The 22,830-nt window shown below is 35.8% G+C and overlaps 1 protein-coding gene and 2 pseudogenes across 1 annotated transcript; all 3 read left to right on the forward strand.

Moving 5' to 3' along the window:
* Nucleotides 1–7,705: 7,705 nt before the first annotated feature.
* On the forward strand, nucleotides 7,706–8,647 carry LOC138919868 (olfactory receptor 5D18-like). The gene has a single exon (XM_070246457.1). The coding sequence runs from the start codon at nucleotides 7,706–7,708 to the stop codon at nucleotides 8,645–8,647; it is 942 nt and encodes a 313-aa protein (XP_070102558.1).
* OR5DG1P (olfactory receptor family 5 subfamily DG member 1, pseudogene) lies at nucleotides 15,838–16,352 on the forward strand (annotated as a pseudogene).
* OR5DB1P (olfactory receptor family 5 subfamily DB member 1, pseudogene) lies at nucleotides 19,808–20,208 on the forward strand (annotated as a pseudogene).

Here is a 22,830-nt window from a genome sequence, read left to right on the forward strand (position 1 = left end):
GAATTGTTACAGGCTCTTAACATCAGCCCTGATATCAGTTCCCCCACATTGAAGCCAGCATATATGGGGTTAAAACTAAAACCCACCACCTCCTTTCCTGCTTCTCTAGCTCCACTCACATGTAAATACCTGTTTCTTTAAACTTGGACTCCTTGAGCTTTACAACTAAATGGGAGTTACAAATTGTTAAAAGCCCAGGTGGCCTGGTGTTGGAGGCACACTAAAGTTCAGCTTATCCTGTGTCCTTGAAGTTTGCCAGGAAAGCCCCTGTCTCAAGAATATCAAGGGGTGGAGGCTTCCCAGACCTCAACTCCTGGACTCCAGACTCCCAGCACTTGAACCTGCTTCAAACAGGAAGAGGAGACCAGAGACAACAGCAAAGGATGCCCACCTGCCATCCTCCTATCTCACCGCACCCCCCCCCCAACTGCCTTGCTGCAAGCAGTCTCTCAAGGCCAAAGACAGGCTGGTGGAAAAGCACCCAGCTGCACAGGCTACATGTTCCCCCTCCCCTACTCAAAACCCCAAATAAAAATACCTACCCATTCCTCATAGGGGAGCTAGCAATTTTTGAGGCATGAGTCCTTTCTTTGCTCCCTGTGCCTGGCATAGTAAAAACCTTTCCTCTCCACTCAAGACTCTGTTCTCGTTATTTGGGTTGGCATCGGGTTCAGAGACCAAACTTTTTGTTACAGGATGAGAATTAATTATTTCTGACAGAATTCTTACCTTGTAAATCTTGATCCCTTTAAGAGATGTCCGTATGATGTCTGGGCTGTAATAGAAGTTAACCCACAGACCATAAACTCTAATAAAGTGCACACTACACTCTGGGGTACAGAGGAGCCGCTGGATTCCTCAGTCCTTCAGCAGCCAAGCTATTCAATGAAAGAAGTAAACTTTAGTGAACAAAAGGTGCTAAAATGGGATTGATATATTTTTTCTTGATTTTTCTAATATATTCTACTTTATCCTTAGAGTTTAAATATATCCTCTTGAAAATTTTAGTTGATTTGTGTATATGGGCAAAAAATAGTAACAATATATATTGTTCTCTTGGGCAAGTGTTTCACATTTTTTCACTGACTTTTACACTAGTTTAAGCATTTATGTGCAAGCATTCTCTATAAGTTATGTGAATGTTACACTACTAGCTAATGTGTGGATGTGCACACTATAATATGGTAAGTGTTTTTTATGAAAACACAAATTGCAATGGAAATGGAAAGACATTTCAGAGACTCAGCTTGGTTTGGTATATCCATAGCAGTTATCTGCATGGGGTATATTCTAGATGGAGGAAACTAAGACAAATAACTCAACTCATGTTATTTCGTCTACCACAGAAAGTCATAATGTCTTTGTCACTCCCATCCATGAATCTTCTCTTTAACAGAACAGCTCTCTTCCCCCACCCCCTCCCTTCAAAGGCATTGTGGTGATGTTTGCAAGAACTCTGAGTGTGGAGACAAACTTTCTCCTCTTGGGTTTCACAATTGTCCAGAACTTCAGATTCCTCTCTTCCTCATGTTTCTGATCATGTACATTATCACTGCAGTAGGAAATTTTGGGATGATAGTACTCATCCAGATAAACCCAAACTTTCACACTCCCATGTATTTTTTCCTTAGTAACCTCTCTCTGGTAGATTTTTGTTACTCTTCCATCATTACTACCAAGCTGCTTGAGAACTTGGTCATGTCCAATAAAAGCATCTTCTACTCCAGCTGCGTGTTGTAGTTTTTCCTGTCCTATGCTGTGGTGGTGACTGAGTCCGTCTTTCTGGCAGTGGTGGCCTGTGGCCACTTTGTGACCATCTATAATCCTCTGCTTTATACAGTGGCCATGTCACAGAGGTTCTGTGTCCTCCTGGTGGCTGGGTCGTATTGCTGGGGTATGTTTTGCACCTTGGTACTCCTTTGCTATGCTCTCCAATTAAATTTTTCTGAATGTAACATAAGCAACCACTTTTTCTGTGAGTATACTGCTCTCATCGCAGTCTTGAGCTCCAATATACACATTCCTCAACTATTGCTCTTTGGCTTTTCCACCTTCAATGAAGTGAGTACACCACTGATCATCCTTGCTTCCTATGATTTTATTTTTATAAACTAAACATCCATTCTTCCAAGGGGTATCACAAAGCCTTCTCCCCCATGCCTCCCACCAGACCACCATCACCATCTTCCATGGGACCATCCTTTCCCTATATTTTGTCCAACTCCGAAAACTCTTGTCAAATTGTTAATGAGGCCTCTGTGTTATACACACTTCTCAATCCCATGCTGAATCTCCTGATCTACAGCCTGAGGAATAAAGATGTGAAAGATGCCTTCTGGAAATTAATAGACAGAAACATCCCCTTTCACTGAACCAAACTCAAAAGATGTTCCCAATCCCAAGAAAAACAGGAACAGAGCCTTCTAAAGCCTATTCCATAGGTTGCATGAGGCCTTTATAGGAGGCTGTGATGTGAAGGTGTCATGAAGAGGTAAACTCAAATCCCTTGCAGCTGGTTGTGTCCTGTCCCTGAAGCCTCGTGTCTTTGTTGGGAGATGCAGATACATATGCCGTATGATTAAAGGGATGGTTCTTTTCTTCATTCCTTGGTTCCTGTGAATTATATGATAGCACAGTCTTGGGCTTTCACTCAGCTTATATTGAAAAACACACTGGGTGAGGACAGTTACACCTATTGTGTAGATGATGACACAGAGCTTCAAGGAACTAGCCTAGAAATGACTGAAATGATGATTTAAGACAGGAACTCAACTCTGGTGACTCTAAATCTAGAGCCCTTTCACTATAGCTTCTCTGAGGCTGTTAGTCCGAGAGGTCACAGGAATTAGCTGTAACCTTTGGAAAGGACAATCTCTGGAGCAATTTCAATATTCATAGATTATGCTTGAATATTATTACTCAGAAGGTTGCATCCCAATATTACCAGGTCTGGAAATCTCTACCAGAGTATTCTAGTCTGGTTCATATGTATCAGGACCAGGGTGAATGTAATATACATTTTATCTGGGAATATTGAGCAATCATATTTCAAAATTTCTCTTCCAATGTTTATATGGATGACTAAACAAGCACAGACGACCAATAAAAAACACCCTAAAAATTAAAACAAGTTATAGTGGGAAGGGCAACCTTATAAAATTTAAAATAAATTTAAATTTCTTATTATTAAAACAGCGGCTTTTGGGACAAGTAGATAGTCATATGAGAAAGAAGACAAAATTAGTTCTCTTCCCTGTGTCACACACCAAAAGAGAGTTCTAAAAGCAAGTTTAAAAGTTAGATTATATGAATATATAAAGCTTCCTGGAAAAAAAAACATGAAAAATTAAAAGACAAATGAAAAGCTGAGAAAAAGTCAATGCTAATGTCACATATAGTAGCAGAGAAAATGAAAATCCTATAGAAAAATACACATAAAATGCAATTAAATAGTCTATATAAAGGAATACAATTAGCCCTTAAAGTTATGCAGAGTTGTTCATCTTGACTCAAAATAACAAAGATACAAATGAAAACTGCCCTGAGGTATTATTTCTCATCTGTGAAAATGACAGAAATACAAAAGTCTAATGATATATCCAGAAAGTGAATCTGCAGGGATACAGATATTTTTATACAATGGAGGTAGGAAAGCAACATGTTGCATGTGATTTGAACTACTAGCAAAATTACATGTGCATTTATCTCTTTCAAACAATTACAGTTCTAAGAATCTATCCCAAAGATATAGTAGCAAAAAATATATAAATCACTTATTCCCAAGCATTATTTGCAATAACAGTAGACTGGATTAAATCCAACGTGAAGGTTATTGATTAAATTACGAGTCACAATAGAGAAGTACACAGCTGTGAAAATGGAAAGAGAAAGGTTTGTATATTTTTCTACAGCGTGCTCTCCAGAGAATTTTCTTAAGTGAATAAAGACAAGATGCAGAAAGGATTTCATAGTATGATAAGTTGTGTAATAGAAGAGGGAAAGGTAAAGCAAAACTAATAAAGATGGAAGAGATGAAAGAAAACTTTTAGCATTGTGTATTATAGTTCTGATTTTGGAAAATGTAGTACTTTACATAGTTTAAAAAATATATTCGTATGTCAAAAAGTAAAACAAAATCTCTAAAATTTGAAAACAAAAACAAATGAATGGTCTGTGCTGAAACAGCACCTCACTATGGTCTTGTCCAACCTCCCTATTTAAAATGGAACCTTCAATTGTATATTTTTTGCATTTATATTTACTGGAAAATAATTACATACTTATTTTTTTTTGTATCCTCCATTAAATATAAATGTGCTGACAAAGAGACATTCTTAATCTTTCTCCCCAATACGCAAGGTTGTAACTAGCTCAGGGTAAACCTGTAATAAATATTGAATGAATGAATGAATAAGCGAGTAATTATGTATCCTCACTATACACTTGACCTTCTTTCCCTGGTTTCTGACTCAAGAGAGGACATTCAGCAGAGTAGGCATTTGTTTTGGTTTGTTTTATTATATTTTGATTGCCGAGTTTGAATAATCACTTCTAAAACATCCTTATCATTCTTTTTGATCTCTTTCCTCTCTGCATTCAAATTCCTCATGGTTGTGGTAAGTTTGACTCTATTCCCAGTTCCTTGGAAGTTCATATTTTTCACTCAGTAAAGATTCATGGCACACCTACTTTATGCTGTTTACTGATCTAGGATCTTGGAATATATCAGTGAACAGAGCAATGAAAACCCTCTGCTTTCCTGGAACTTTTATTCTTGCAAGGGAAACAAATAATGTATAATAAATGCAATAAATACAGATTAAAAATATATTTGAACCATGTTAAGTGCTTTAAACAGTAACTTGAGTAGTTGTGTAGCCCCTGTAGAGTATTAATATATTCATGGAAGTTTTCAGCAAAAAGGTACATTTGAACAAAAATTCAAGGGGAATAATTCCAGGGTAGAGAAAATACTAGTAGAAAAGACCATAAGGAAGGAGTGTGTGAGAATTTTTGAGAAACAAAGCAAAGAACAAAGTAAGGAGGTCAGACTAGCTGGACAAAGTAGAGGGAGAAAGAGTAAAAGATAGGACAGAGATTTAAAAGGGGACTAGATTGTTTTCCCAGGTTAATATTTAACTTTGTGAATCTTTCTGCTTTAAGTCTCAATGAATTGTGATGACCCAAAAGATGGATCTTCACACTTCTCCAATATGGTGAAAGTAGATAGTATGGAGGCAGACGGTTATTCCTGGCATATAGTAGTCACTCAATTAATATTTGATAGTGATGACTCTTATAAATGCATGATTTTGATAATTGTGAGAAAGTATGCAAGTGATCAGGGGGCTGAGGAAAGTGGTCTTAAAATATGAACTTTCATAAGAAATGTCCCTCATACTGCTCCAGGTTTTCTAGTACACAAGAATTACATCAGAGAAAGGTGATTAATTTTAATTGTTTATTCCATGACCTCAAGAGAATGAGGCGATAAGTGGTCTATAGGGTTCACGTCCCAAAGGTAGTGACTGTAGCTATAAGAACACGTGCATCACTCCCAATCCAGAGAGGCCCTCCCTTTGCCATCAGCAGGTTTGTTTTAAGATTCTAGACACAGATTGGTTTCAGTTTGAAAGTGGGGTATGTAGAAAACAACATGAAGGGGGAAGTGACCCTTTAGATCTAGACGGGTCTTGAAAAATATCTAATCCTTTCAAAAGTTACATATCTGAACATGCAAGGAAGAAGACAGGCACTTATTCTACAAAGCTCTGTGTTCCAGGACCTGGCTCAGCCGAGCTCCTCAGCAGCCCTGTGAACAACAGGTGCTGGGGAAGAGGAAGAGAAGAGCTCTAAGAATTTGGAGGAATGTGTGTTGTTCTGCTTCTATAAATTTTTGGAAGAGGAGTCAATGTAGAATGGACAAATAGATAAATCAAAAAACAAGCAGAGATTGAATAGACTCTCTAGTGAAAATAATTAAAAGGTACCAGCTTTAATTAAGATTATAAAACAGGAAACACGTGTCCTCTGAGAGCAAAAGTTACAACAAAATGAGGGAAAACTTGTAGGGAAGATTTCAGCTGCTGTCTTTCCATGGCTCAAAGATATTGAAATTTTTTACCAGCAATTGAATAATAGCATTTGGTACATAAGGGCCTAGACATTAAATATAATATTAATTTAAACTTAATTCTTAAATGCCTTAGATAAATTAGAAATTGTATTGAAAAAACTGTGATAATTAGAATGTCTGGCTTTGCACTGGATTATCTTTTGAGCTTGCCTTTAACACTCAAATTTAGTAGTATAGGAACAGATAAGGTCCTCATGTGTCTCACTTTTGTGTATGGTCTGACACTCTTATTGATGAACCATCTGAAACACTTTTCTTGGGCTGTAGGACCAGAGATGGCCCCATCAGAAATCACAGAGAAAGAGTCTTCCAGTATGGTAGGATCTTAGTGTGGACAAACAATTAGAAAAATATAATTTTTTGTATGACTATTTTCTTGCAAAATGTCTTCAGAGTGTGGTACTACCTCCAAATTACAGTCCTGCTCCCTCACAGGTAATATAGGAAAGAATGAATATCCTATGTATCTTGACGGGAGAGAGGAGAGAAAAAAGAGAGACAGAGACCTAGGAAATGCAAGTTTCTAGGTCAGAGTCTTCACTGTAATTACTTATTCCTGGGAGAGATAATTTCCCTAAATCTCATTCTTGTTTCATCTTGATGCTGCTTTCTAGTATAACTATATGGTGTGTGTGCTGTCATTGGGCTATTTCCCATAGATTTAGAGTCTCTAGTTTGTCAGCTAAAAGCATGATGATTAATAAAGTAAATAAGTTAGTATCTACACTACAGATGTAGTGTAGAAAAATGGATCCAGGACTTGGAGTCTGGGGATCTAAGCTCTAGTCATAGACATGTAGATTGGTCATTATTTGCATGTCACTGAGAAAGCCAATGTTCTCCAGCTTCTGCTTTGTCACCTCTAGAGTAAAGAAGTAGACTAGATTACCTTTGTCATCTGTTCCAATTTTATTACTCCTCAAGAAGTGAAGAAAGATTGACAACTAGAAGTCCATGAGCTGAGGAGTGTACTTTCTAAAAGAAATAAGATTAATTTTGATAACAGATTTATTGGGTCAGAGAGAAAAGCAAAGATTAAAGTGCTATATGGAATTAACAATAAAGGCACAAATGCATGGTGTTAGGAGTGTTCATTCTTGATGTCACAATGTGAACATATGATGCAAAAATTAATCTATTTAGAAATTTCTCATTTTATTAATGTTTGCAGGGCTGGCATAATCAGTTATCACATTATGTTAGGCTTACTTTTTTATGAACTTATAATGTTCAAGGAGAACTGAAAGTGTTATGGGGAGGATTTTATTTAAAATAACCATGAATCTCTTGATTTCATGTTTATTTGTAAATATTAAAATTACAATTGAGAACTTAAAAATGAATTCAATATTCATATTATATTTACTTAAAATTTAAAAATGGTTATCACATTTTAGAAGTTTAGACATTTAGCATATCTTGCGTAAAAAATACGTAGAGAAATTCTGAAAGAGATACTTTGCTTCATCTTCCAGTTTTGGTGATGGATAGTGAACCAAGTTTCTTATATCTTCACTCTCCTTTATATTTTGTTTTCAGGGCTGATTCAGATTTTGACAAACAGAAACCATGATACTATTGGAGAGAAACAAAAGTGGGGCCACATTCACTCTCTTGGGCTTCTCAGATTACCCAGAACTGCAAATCCCCCTCTTCTTGATTTTTCTGGCCATCTACAGTGTCACTGTTGTAGGGAATATTGGGATGATTGCAATAATCAAAATTAACCCCAAACTGCACACCCCGATGTACTTTTTCCTCAGCCACCTCTCATTTGTGGATTTCTTCTATTCCTCCATCATTGCTCCCAAGACCCTGGTGAACCTAGTTGTAGAAGACAGAACCATTTCATTCATAGGATGTTTAGCACAATTCTTTTTCTTTTGTATCTTTGTCATAACTGAATCCTTTTTATTAGCTGTGATGGTGTATGATCGCTTTGTGGCCATTTGCAACCCTCTGCTCTACACAGTTGCCATGTCCCAGAAACTCTGCGTCATGCTAGTTGTTGGATCATATGCATGGGGAGTAACATGTTCCCTGATACTCACATGTTTTGCTATAAAATTATCATTTCAGGGTTTCAACACAATCAATCACTTCTTCTGTGAGTTCTCCTCATTGCTGTCCCTCTCTTGCTCTGACACTTATCTCAACCAGTTGCTGCTTTTCATTTTTGCCACATTTAATGAGGTCAGCACATTACTCATCATTCTCATGTCTTATGTACTTATCATTGTCATCATACTCAAGATGCACTCAGCCAGTGGGAGCTGCAAAGCCTTTTCCAACTGTGCCTCCCACCTGACTGCCATCACCATCTTCCACAGCACCATCCTCTTCCTCTATTGTGTGCCTCACTCCCAAAACTCCAGGCACACAGTCAAAGTGGCCTCCGTGTTTTACACAGTGGTGATCCCCATGTTGAATCCTCTGATCTACAGTCTGAGAAATAAGGATGTCAAGGATACAGTAGGCAAAATAATGGACACTAAAATCTTTTCTTATTGAGCATATTATTTTAGTGGAGTTTGTCCCTGGCACATAAATGAACTCTGTCCATAAAGGTTGATTTTAAAGATACAATTAAAATTAATGAAGAGTTAAGGTTGTGCAATGGAAAAGACATGGATTTTGGTTCAAAGAGATTAAATTTCACTCTTTCTCTCACTGGGAAAAAAAGTCATCTCTCATCTTTAATTTTTCATCTACAAAATTGAGATAACATAAACTAGCTCCTAATCATATTGTTCAAATTAAAAGACTATATAACTAACATATGTAATAACTTATATAACCTCAACAATCATTAATTTTATCCTCTTTCTTATGACATATTTGGAGTAGACTAGGCTTTCAGAAACACAAGAATTTCTCCTAAATATGTGCAAATAGCAGTTCAAATAAGACATAGTCTTCATCCTTCAAGGAATACAAAATCTAGTGTTGAAAGTAGGTTTGTGAACAAATTGACCATTGAATAAGGTAGAAATACTAATTATTATAGAGTGTTTAAGAGAAAAAATGTCCAAATCCATTTGCGCACTTCAGGGAAGTCCTTCATAAAATAGGTATTGTTTGAACTTGTCCTTGGATAACAGGATGGACAGAATGTTAGGGGCACATTTCAACAAAGAGTTGTATGCAGGAGACAAAAGCATGACAAATTCATGGAGGTCAGAATGTAATACCGAGTCAATGATCCAACAACATTCTTATTGAGCCAATACCCTATAATGTGCATGTGTGTGTTGTATAAACAGGCTACTTGACATGAATGGAAAGTTGATAAGACACGGTTTATCTTCTGAATGCATTTCAAAGCAACTCCAGAGTGGCAGTATGAAAAGCAGACTCCAACAAAAGCTGAGAAATGGTAGACTGGATATCAGAAAATCTTATATGCAAAGAGTAAGCATGATGTGTGCCTACCCAACCTGTACTTCATGCTATCATTCTGCCTGTGAAGACATCAAAAGTATGATAAATTCTTTATGATTTTTTTTTTCTGAATGGGAGCATAATCTCTGAGTGCTTCTCAACACAACTCTCACCTAAAAAAATTGTCTGGAGTTGTATTAAGCATTGAAAACTAATTACCTATACAAGTTTATTAAAAATAAAATAAAATCTAGACAGTCATTAGCATTAAGACCTATTTAATCTGGCAAATTAAATATAGTAGATCTTTCCAACAGTAACTCATTTTTCCTTGAATAACTGGTACACCCTTCTCCTTCTGTTTACTCAATATGGCTATATAAATTCTAAACACATCATCAACATAATGGAAGAAATACATTTATAGGTGTTTGGTAGTGGCAAAAAACGGGTAACAATTTTATGTGGGCTCAATAAAGTTATTTGAAATGTTCATATTATTTTGAACTCATAATCATTATTAAAATGTTTCATTTATGTGCATTATTTGATAAGGAACCAAATAACCATTGCATAAATATAGATAAAATATATAAGAAACAGTGTTTTAGATACAGGATATCTGATGAGGGAAAGCATTTCTCTTTTACTGAGATCTGTTTCTCTGGGTATTTACAAATTGATCTTTTAGTACACATCTGGCAGTTATACAATTTATAATTTTCTTTGAAATTAGGAAATTATTTTTATTAATCTTAAACTGAATCAGTGATGGGTAATGCCTCTTTATAGAGAATTTTATTTTATTTCTGTCCTTCTTTGTCCAAAGATGATCACATTTTGTGGCAGAAGTGACATAACTCACTTAGCTTTTACTTTGAGGAAACCAAGGCCCAGAAGGCTTACGTGACCTGGCCAACATTGTAAAGCAGTTGTTGACAGAATTAAAGCAATCGTTCTAGACTCCAGACACATCAGAAGCACATTTTCCACTAAACGCTGGCACACAACCATATCTTTTTCATTTTTAAGTTGTGACATTTCAGATTCTTTATGGTAGTTTCTGCTGCTTCTATGTAGAACATGACTTATATGAGTAGTCTTCACATTTTTTTGTAATGTGCCTCTCAATTAGTTTTGAAAAGGTATATACCCCTAAAATTTAATTTTACATATAAATATACCATCATAAGCTTAAATAGCAGCAAAAAGTGTAATTTCTGTTTCATAGCATATTCATTTAAAATACATAAATAGCAACATCTCAAACAGTCAGATTTGTGTCTTCCCTTCTCCTGAACTCATATTCAATTCTACTCTCCCCTTTAACAGTATAATTTAATTACAGATTCCTACTTTTTATTTCTTGTGATCATAATGATTTTCACAATTTCAAAAGTTTTTATTTATGGATTAAGTTAAACTTTTAATGATACAATAATAATTACACCACTAGTTACAAATATATTTGCCTTGCAAATTTGGATAAAATATAATTATTGAAAATCTAAAAATGATTTTGGGAATACTTCATTTTATGAAAAATATTATTAATATGTGTTTGAACTTTTATTCCAATTAATTAATGTATCTGTGGAAAGACATCACTTAGTGTTAGAAAGCAATAGGTTTAAGCATCATTCTTATTTCTGCTTTTTAATAGGTGAAAATACTGAGACTACTTGGTCATATTAAAGGTAAATGGGAATAGAAACTCTGTCAGGGATTGTACTGTAATAATATTGTCACTCAACTCTTTCAACTCCATCCAAGTTATATGTCAATTTCTCACAATTATCTTTTGTCAAAATTTTTTAAAATAATGAATTAAATGAAATTAGATTGCTTTCCAATTTTGTTGAAGGCCAAAATTTTGAAATTATATCTTTCAAAAGGATCTGTTGCCCAGTGTGGCAGATTGCAAACATGGTCCAAATTCTCCAGTCCTCGCCATATCTATGCCCTTTGGAACTTTTCTGATCAAATGATGAAATCAGTTTCTCCACTTCTAGAGTGTAGGTTGCTTCTGTGACCAACTTTGGCTAACAGAAGGTAATTGAAGTGATATTGTGTCAATTTCAAACCTCTGAAAATACCTGTGGCCTTTTCACAATCTTTTGGAATTTTCGCAGTCTCTTAGAAAAGCTGTTACGTGAACAAGCACAGACTACCATATTGGATAATGAGAAATATAATCCACACCCCATTGCATGAGAGGGCATCTAGCTAATGACCAGACTTGTGTGTGAAGCCTCTTAGGTCATCTAACCTGCCAAGCTGATAAGGCATAGCTAGCCAAGTCAAGCTAAGCCATGTCAGGATCAGAGAATCAGAAGTAACTTACTGACTCATGCCATAGAGATCAGTGCAATAAGGAGTTGTTGTTTCTGACGAATATGTTTTGGGGTGGTTTGTTATGCAATGATTAGAACCATTCACTTCCTAATTTCTGACAAGGTAACCAAAAAGACCTTCCAAGTCTTATCATATAACAATTAAGCATACCTGTTATTCTTCCATTTAGAGGCACCTTGATTAAAACAATGCAAGTAAAAAGTTTAGGAAATTTAATGTATTATTGATTTCATTGAATCTCGCCAATGCAATATTTTACTAAAATGGTACTATTGTATGTGTTTTAAATACCTTTCATCAAAAACTTAAAGCTTCATGTATAGATCAATTTATGTATAATGACCATGAAATCAATTTCAATAACATGTTTATATTTAAATCAATTTTTCAAAACACCTGCCATGTCTTTAAGTCGAAGACACATAGAAAGGCACAGCAGCTTTCCTGTAAGTGGTAGGCTCAGATGATATAAAACATCACTACCAAGGATGCTCTTTATAGATGCTCTTTTAGTTTTTCTGTCATGAGACTCTCTCCTTCAGGAGGATGCATTTTGTGACAGTAGTTTCAGGGAGTGATAAGAACAGATGTTAAAAAGGTAAGATATTAAAGAGTAGATGTTAAAAAATAGATGTTAAAAAGTGTTATCATTAATCTACTGTGTGTATGATTTCAAAACATCATTGAATTGGCTAAAACACACTTCTAATGCCATTATTTTCCAGTAAAATAAATATGTATTATACGCCAGACAGAAACAAGAAGTCCTAACATGGGTTTGAAGTGTCTTGATTAAAGAAAACTTCAGGTTTCATGGAAAACAATATTTCAAATTGTTCTTATGTTTTAGGTATTGGAAGTTTGCTTTTGTTTTCTTAATCTGAGTAATTCACATAGTAATATGTAAATGGAAAGAGGAATCTTTGCTTTTGAAAAATTAGAGAAAAGGAACTGTGAGAGTGCTAGGGGGAAAGGAGACCCATTAACACTCCTCAAACTCAGGAAATTATCAGATGGATCAATTTTAGTAAAACACATTCAGGTTCTTGACAATTTGGAAACTGATGAAACTGATTACCTGTAACTAATTACATCTGTGGAATTCTTGCAACGTTTGGTATACCCAAGGACACAAACCAAAGAGAGTGGTTTGAACACTATTGGTTTAGGGAGACATCCTATAGTCATAAAATGAGCAGACCTGGGAGAGATCCTTGAGGCCATTTCGCTTAATGGCCTCTGGCTTTAAGTAGAGATTATGACAACTCACGATCCTTCAGGAGCTCTGCTCTTTCTCACACAGTTGTATGGGTGCAACAAACCAAAAGCAGCATATGGTCTCATTCTATCAGTGATTCTGTGTATGACTTTGGGCAAGTTACATCTGTGTTTGCCTCTGGCACCTCGTTTGTGAAGGTGCATAACTGTACTGATCTCATTTGTTTTTATAAAGATGAAATGCACTAATAGTTGTATTCTGAACAGTACTTAGCACATAGGAAGTGGTCAGTAAATGTGAGCAATTATTATTACTCTCAGTAAAGGATCTTCACTATTTCCACTTGTTTCTGGTATTGGTGGAGCTCTGGTGTGACTTCAGACTCTTTGCCTTCCAGGAAGGAGCTTCTGAGTACAAGACAAGCAAAATTTAAAAGACTTATTCGTATATTTCACTATGCTAACGCCAACCCTGGCTCATGGCACAGTGATTGGATACAGCATTCAATGCTCTGCAATTGTTCATGAATCCTGGAAGGGATCATGTTGACTTTTAATAATATGTCCCCAGGTGAGATAGTTTTTCTCCCTGTTTGTATCTCACAGAAGCTATTAATTGTTTGAGTCCCATGGTGGTATTGTTTTCTGATATCTTGTTGATCTCCCACAGAGATCAATGATTATTTTGGGAAGATTAAGTAACATGGGCCCCAGGGATACCCACACACAAGAACATAAAGCCTACATCTTTTCCCATCATGGCATCTTCAGAAACAGGGAGAGCAATGTCTAACACAAAGGTTGGTTGGTTGGACTACACTCTGTTTTCTTGGTAACACATAAATGATATTTTCTGGGATCCGGAGCCTTGTTCTTTTTTTGCTGATGGTAGTAATTTATTACAGCCTTGTGTAAGAGAACAATGAACTGTAAAAGAGGACAGCAGTGTTAGACATATTAACAATCTGTATTTAAAAGCCTTCTCTTAATTAGAAAGTGTTTTAAGGAATGCCATGTTTTGAGCACTCCTTTATGAAAATACTTTCCCTTTGTGTACTCAGAAACAATTTCAATGGGAAAGGGGGACAAGTTTATCTGCAGAACCAAATATTTTGTAACAACTGTTAGTGTAGGAGGGAATAGAGTGTAAACAAATTGGGAAGAATAATTGATTTCTCTCTTCTTCCCTCTTCTTCCTCTCTTACACTAACTCCATCCATGGAACCTGGTAAATACTGCATGGAGATTCTCCTGACAGTGCCTCTATAGTCATATGCATATCTAGCAAGGGTCAGGAGGGAAAGAATAAACAAGAGTGTACTCATCCTCTGTTGGCATTTTCTATAGGTCAAAGAATTTGAATATATAAGTATTTTATTTTTAAAAAACTCACACAGTCCTTTCTTACTCTACAGCATTACACGTTTGTGAAAATACAAGCAAGTTTCTAAATTGCTTTTTCTAAAAAAAAAATGATTGAAATAAAATATTTATGTTTCATTGATGTTGTGAGGGTTAAATATACAACACAAATTATGTAAACATATACAATATTCTGTCTGTGCAATCTGGATTGCTATTTTTTCTAACATGCCATTTTGCCATAGTAATTCTGCATGTCATTAAAATTTCTTCAAAAATATCATTAATTACATGATTTTACTCATACTTGGAACATAAACAAGCAAACACATAGATATCGAGACCAGATTGGTGGTTACCAGAGTGGGTGTGGGAGAGGTGAAAGGGGTAAAAAATCATGTATGTACAGTGATGGATGGTATCTAGACTTCTGGTGCTCTACACAGAAGTCAAAATATAATGTATACCTAAAATGTATATAATGTTGAAAAACAATGTGAAAAAACCTATAATTTTAATGGCTGTATAGTTTTCCATAATATATATGTACCATAACTTTGACCATTTTCCTCTTGTGTAACACTTTATTTCTAAGTTTTACTATCATAAACAATAGTTCAATGCAGCAGGAAGCATTTGCATTAATAATTCATATTCACGTCTTCGATTAGTTTTTTACGTAGATGTAAAGTATTGACTTCATTTGTCAAATAGGTGATTGTAAGGCTTCAGAGTCATAGTTACAGGAAGTTTGAACCCAAGTACCAATTCCATGAAGAATAGCTGTCACTGAATTGCATAATTAACAAAATCACAGCTAATTTTATAGACAAAAATGCTAATACAGATTACAAAAGCCACTTTCTCCATCTATACCATACTGATAAATAATGAACACTGTGGGTTAACAGTATGAATAAGCATACTTTTCATTGTTTCAGTGGAAAACAGAGAAGAGTGCTATATATTTTGACAAATTATTTCCTGGCATCTAAATATTTCCAGTATTAAAGAAATGGCCAGAAAAAAGGAATTTGAATTTCATAAAACAATATGGCTAATTAAATAATATTTGATGTCTTTCTAAATGATTCAGTTCCACACTCTAAATTATATATGACTAGTTTAAGGGATCATATAGGCTATGTGGTTCTGAATGCTTTTACATGATCTGCAAATTAAATTGTGAACTCTATGCAGTTGTATGCTACAGTTTCTGAAATTTCCCTAAAGTTTATGAAAACAATGACCTAATTTTTGCTGAAAAAAATTAACCATTTTAATTATTCCCATGTCTTCTTTAGAAGACAGACAAAACTTAATTTGAGATCATAAAATGGAGAATAACAATTAATGTTTTTCTGCAACCCCAGTAAAGTAAGGACATGGGCAAGGAGAAGTGTACTGATGTGACAGAAGCCATTCTCTTTGGATTAGCAGATGCCCCAGATTTGAGGGTTTTCCTCTGCTTGTTGTTTCTTGCCTACTATGGAATCATGATTTTGGGCAATCTGGGCATGATTGCACTGATTTGAGTCAGCTCTAAAGTTCACAGCACCGTGTACTTTTTCCTCAGCCGCTTGTCCTTTTGGATCTTTGTTACTCTGTGATCTTCATGCCAAAGATGCTAGGTAATATATTAAATGAAGACACAGCCATATTCATCCTGGGATGTTCTGTGCAAGTCTACTTGTTTTGCAGGTGTGGCAACTGAAGTTTTCCTGCTGGCTGTGATGACCTATGACTATTTTGTGGCTCACTGGTGTACATGGTCACCAGGCCCTGGAATCTCTGTGTGGAGCTGGTGTCTTGTTGATACCTCTGTGGGACTGTTTTTTCTCCAGCAGACTTATGTTTAGCTCTCGAAATCTCATCCTATATGCCAAATGTGATTAACTGAAGTGATGCCAGCATTGTGACAGAGAGAATCAATCCTTTTGTCTCTCCCTTCTAAGCTACACCTAAACAGACATCCATTAACCAACAGAGGATTCCATGTACAACACAGCAGGATGCCTGAGAGACCCATGCAGTTATACATCTGGAAGTGGATATACTGGACCCCTGCAAAGCAGTAGAACTAAGGGAGTGGACCACCTCCCTCACTGGTGGCAGTCATCCAGGACATGGATCCTCACACAGTGGTGGGCATGACTGTGAGAAGATGTGGAGACAGCCTGGCCCATGTGAAAATACTTTCAGAGTGTTAACCTGGGTTCTGGAAGTGTCCATCATGCCAGAGTGGCCCTACCCTTGCAAATACTCCCCATCAAGCAGCAGCAGGTCAGCCCCTGCAATGGTTCACCACCTAGCCCACTCAAAGAACCTCACCTCTGTGAGTATGATGTACTGGATGCAGAGGTCCACCCACATGTGTGAAACCCACCCACGTGCCAAGCACAATGGCCCCATACACATAAGAGTGACCCACCAAGTGGATAAGGCCTGCCTGCACAAGTACAGAGCATCCAACTGGCACAAGTACGAGCAAATGGGTTGTAAAGAGAAAACATAGACGTTGTCTCTCCCCAAGCATTGGCAGATGGAATCTGAAACCATATACTACCACACATGTGCTGGCAGAGGATCAATTCATGAAAAAACATGAAGAATTACAGCAGCATTGCAGAACTGAAGGAAAACAACGTGTCTGAAAACCAATCCTGAAGTCACAGAAGATTGGAATCTAAATTACAGAGAATTCAAAATAGTCGTTATGAAACTCAGTGAGTTACAAGCAAACAGAGAAAGATAGTTCAATGAGCTCAGGAATAAAATTAATAAACGGAAGGAATACCTCACCAAAGAGATTGAAGCCCTTAAAGACATTACGCAGAAATTCTGGATATGAAGAACACAATTAATGAGATTAAAAAAATAATGTAGAAACCATAAAGGAAGACAAGACCTTATGGAACAGATAATAAGTGACCTAGAACATAGAAATCTAGAAAGGCTTCAGATGGAGGAGGAAAGAAACCTAAGACTTAAAAAGAAGAGGAAATTCGTTGAGAAATGTCTGACTCAATTCAGAACACTAACATAGAATTATAGGTATCCCAGATGAAGAAGAGAGGGAGAAAGCAGCCAAGAGCTTGTTCAAAGAAATAATAGCTGAGAACTTCCCAAACCTGGGGAAGAAAGTGGATGTACAAGTACATGAAGCCAGTAGAAGTCCTAACTACCTCAATGCAAAAAGACCTTCCCCAAGTCATATACTAAAATTGTCAAAAGTCAGTGACAAAGAAAAAATACTAAGGGCAGCAAGGCAGAAGAAAATAACCTACAAGGAAACCCCTCTCAGGATTTCACCTATTTCATAGTGGAAACCTTAGAGGCTAGGAAAGAATAGAATGATATATTCAAAATAATGAAAAGAAAAAAATTACAACCAAGAATACTCTATCCAGTAAAATCACCCTTACAATAAAATGGGGAAATAAAAGCATGCACAGATGAACAATGGCTGAATGAGTTCATCATCATGAGACTTGCTTATAAGAAATGACAAAGGGAGACCTCCTACCTGAAAGAAAAAGACAAAGATGTACAAAGCTTTGAGTAAGGAGATAAATAGACAGAATCAGAAAATTGCAGCTCACTATCAGAATAGGTTAGCAAACAATTATAACACACAAGATAAAAGGAAAGAGAGCACCAAAAATAACCATAAAAACTTAATTTATGAAAATAGTTACAACACAGAAAAGCAATAATTCCTGACAAAAATAACACAGAAAAGAAAGGGGGAAAGGGAAGGAAAGTGCTTAAACTAATGGAGAAAAGAGGTTACCAGAAAATGGACTATTTCACCTATGAGATATTTCATATAAAACACATGGAAATCATGAAACAAGAAAAAACAGAGCGGAAGAACAAATCGTAAATAAAGAGAAAACCACAAAAGAAAACCGCTAAAATGAAATGACAGCTAGAAATACAAGGGAAAAGAAACAATGGAAATATTGAATACTTGAAAACAAGAGATAAAATGGCAGTATTAAGTTCTCATTTATCAAAAATCAGTCTAAAGGTAAATGGATCAAATTCACGAATCAAAAGACATAATGTCATTGGATGGATTAAAAAAAAAACTTGTGATTAGCCCAGTGCACAGCAGTTAAGTTCGTGCATTCCACTTCTTGGCGGCCCAGGGCTTGCCGGTTCAGATCCCAGGTGCAGACATGGCACCACTTTTCAAAAGCCATGCTGTGGTAGGCATTCAACGTATAAAGTAGAGGAAGATGGGCATCAATGTTAGCTCAGGGCCAGTCTTCCTCAGCAAGAGAAGTATTGTCAGTAGTTAGCTCAGGGTTAATCTTCCTCAAATAAAATTAAATAAAAAACAAAAATATGAGCCTGTGTTTGTCAGCTTTAAAGATAAACACAGGCTCAGAATTAAGGGGACAGATGGATGCAAAACAAAGCATGTGTAGCTAAACTTGTATCAGACAAAGCAGACTTCAAGATAATAGAAAGATAATAGGTGACAAAGAGGGGCAGTGCAAAGTGATAAGAGGAACATTCCACCAAGGGGACATAACACATTAATATATATGCACCTAATACAGGAGCACCAAAGTATATAAAGCAACTGTTAACAGAACTAAAGGGGGAAATTGACGGCAACACAATAATAGTAGGGAAACTCAGCAACTCAATTAGGTCAATGGATAGATCATCCAGATAAAAGTCGACAAGGAAACACTGGACTTAAATGAAACACTAGACCAGATAGACTTAATAAATACATATAGAACATTCCCTCCAAAGGCAGCAGAATATATGTTCTTCTTAAGTGCAAATGGAAATTCTCAAAGACAGATGATATATTGGGAAACAAGGCAAGCCTCAACATATTTAAGATTGAAACTACATCAAGTATTTGTCCAAACTCAACGGTATGAACCTAGAAATGCACTACATGAAAAAAGCTGGGAAAGTCACAAATATGTGGAGAATAAATAACATACTACTGAACAACCATTGGATCAATAAAGAAATCAAAGGAGAGATAAGCAAATACCTGGAGACAAATGAAGGCGAAAACATAGCCTACCAACTGTTAGGGAATGCAACAAAAGCAATACTAAGAAAGAAATTTACAGCATACAGGTCTACCTCAACACACAAGAAAAATCTCAAATAAGTAACATTAAACTAAACCTAAAACCTAAAAGAACTAGAAAAAGAAGAACAAACAAAGCCCAAAGTCAGGAGAAGGGAAATAAAAATTAGAGCAGAAATAAATGTGTAATCTGTGCAGAAACTAATATATAATACTGCACACATGAAATTACACAATGTTATAAGCCAATATGACCTCAACAAAAAAATAAAATTAACAAATTAAAAATGCATTTATGTTTCAATGTGTTCCCTGTCTTATCTTTTGCTTGCTCTGATGTCACTATGAATAAACTGCTGCTATACATTGTGGCCACTTTCAATGAGAGTATCACCATCTTGATCATCCTCACCTACTTGTTTATTCTCATCGGCATCCTGAAGATGCACTCTATAGAGTCAAAGTGCAAAACCTTTTCAACCCGTGCCTCCTACCTTATAACCATCATTGTCTTCCACAGAACAATCCCTTTTATTTATTGCTGGCCCATTTCTGGCAACAGGATGGATACTGACAAAGTGGCCATGATATTCCACAGTGTGATGATTCCCCTGCTGAATCCTATGATTATAGCCCAAGGAACAGGGAATGAAGGCAGCTCTCAGAAAAGCAGGGGGCTCCAAAATAATTTCATAGAGAAGATTTTTTTAGTAGGACTCAGCATCCCAAAGCGGGGGCTGGTGGAGGGATAAGTCAATGGGCTTCAGTGTTGGAGAGGAGATAACAGTCAAGAGGCAGATAGTTATAAGTCAGTCTTTTGATTCACTCATCTTTATGCCTCTTTCATTTACAAGGGTAAGATTGAGCATATTTCAAAATTTTCAGCCTACTTCTTTGGGTTCATTCAACCTACAATGATTCAAATGACTATGGGTAATGACAATTAAGACACTCACATTTAGTTTACTGTAAACTCTTCAAAAGCTTAATAAAGAACTGACGAAAATCACATTTTATTTTAGTATCCATCACAGAAACTGATTCAAGACAAAATTGAATTCCTGTTATTTTACAATGAAGAGCACAGCTTTGTCAGTTTATGCACAGAATTAGATTCCTGTATGTGTATATGTCCTGTTGGTTGCTTACTTCTTGCTTCCTTTATTATTTTCATTGTTGTCATTGCAAGGTCCAGTGTTTTTGGGACTTCAGATCGTGTCTGAACAGTGGAGACATTAATAATAATTATTTCACAGAAATCTTAGGAAAATTAAATCACATGTCATGTGGAAAGAGTTTAGAATAATCCCTGGCATATAATTATTTCTCTGTTTCTGCCTCTATCTCTAAGTCTCTGTGTCTCTCTCTGTGTCTCTCTGTTTCTCTCTCATATATTTGATTGTAGGTGTTATATGTATATACATTGCAGTCACTTAATAACCATTCTTATGAGTGGCAGCTAATCTGACCTCGGTGTATTTTTTCACTTTATCTTTCACTTCTTATCTCCATGCTTCTTTTACAATAGTGTGGATCAAATGTTCAATGTGATGATAAGTGGACTTCTAAATTCTGTTTATGTTCTTTGCTCTTGATCAATGACCTTTTTCACCCTTCCTCTATGTTTCTAAACCACAATTCTTCATTCAAACCTGATTCACATGCACCATTTAGAAATTGGGAAGAGAGTGAGACAGAGGCATAAATCCCTGAATTCCTTTGCATGAATTATTGAATCTTAGAGATTTAGATATAGCATTAAACTTTATTCCTATATTTTGTGTGTGTTCCAATAAAATTATATATTCAAAGTACGTAAAACAGCAAGAAAAAGAGTGTAAAAAGGATTACCCCATAATAATATATGTTTGGATTTAATAAAACTTCGGAAAATGTATTAATGCTGATTCTATCCAAGAGATAAAACTATATCTATGTCAACCTAAAAATTAAGGATAGAGGAGAAAAAGAAAAAAAAAGAGAAATTCAATAAATGGAAGAATTTAATGTTCAATAATTTTAAACTCTTCTCTGTGAGGTTTCTATTCATACATTTTGCTCATATTTCCACTGGATGTGAATGATTTTCATAATAATTTACAAGATGATTTACATTTAAAAAAGTAACCTCTAAAGATATTTACAAATATAATTTCATGATACTACTTAATTTTATGTATTAGGCATGCTTTTTTATATGTAGTCTACATTTTTTATGTACTTACATTAAATTTTGGACAACTTGAATAAAATGAGGTGAAAATGAATCTTGCTCCATTCGACATGTTATCTAAATTTTGTATGAATTTTTAACTTAAATTAGTATTAAATTTATTGTTTTTTAATTTATTTGGTATATTTTTGCTGAATGAATGAATGCTTACATTCACTACAATTACAAGTAATTGTCCAACTCACTTTCCCAAACAATATACTAATGTTTACAACACCACTTATTGAGATTATTTTCCTTCCCTATTGGTGTGTAATATATCCATTACCATATTTAAATTATTTAGTAAAAATTATGTTCTCAGAGTTGATCTTTCTGCCAGATCCTGGATAATATCCCACAATCTCAACTTTATCTTCTGTAGTAAATAATAAGGGGTATATTATTTTATAATGTTATTTAAAATACAAAATTTTTGCTGCAAGATACGCTTGTATTTTGAAAGACTGTAAAATATTCTACCATTCTCCTATTAGCCATTAGCATGGACATGGACAGGACGGTGTCAAGATGGTGTTGTAGGTGGAATTTGAACTCATCTCTTCCCACAAATACAACAAATTTATGACTACTCTTGTAACAATTCCCCCCGAGAGAGAGCTGAAAATTGGATGAGAAGAAGCCCTACAGAAAGCGACAATGCTGACTGAGGTTGAAGAGGCAGAAATATCTTTCTGGAAAGAAAAAAGCCAGCTTTTAGCCATGGGAAATTCATGGCTGGCTGGAGCAATCTTAAGGTACAGAGCCCTCCTTCAAGGAGGGGGGATGTCAGCGGGGGAGCATTACCACAATAAGGACCTTTTGGGCTGCTTAGTATATAGCGGGACATCCCCTATTTTTCCATTTTAATTTGATAAGGGTTTGCTATTATGGATGGTACTAAGATGAGCATTTTTAGGTGTCCCCTGGCACACATGTACATGCAGTTCTGCTGGATACATATGTAAAGTAGGATCCTCAAGGTGAAGGTAGGCTCTTTTCTGCTTGGGATACCAATTCACATGTCAGCATGGAATGAGAGCTCCCATGCCTTTACATCTTCCATGTACTTTCTATGGTTAGTCTATTTAAATGGTC

Source organism: Equus caballus, chromosome 21 (assembly GCF_041296265.1).
Source record: "Equus caballus isolate H_3958 breed thoroughbred chromosome 21, TB-T2T, whole genome shotgun sequence".
NCBI classification, from domain to species: Eukaryota; Metazoa; Chordata; class Mammalia; order Perissodactyla; family Equidae; genus Equus; species Equus caballus.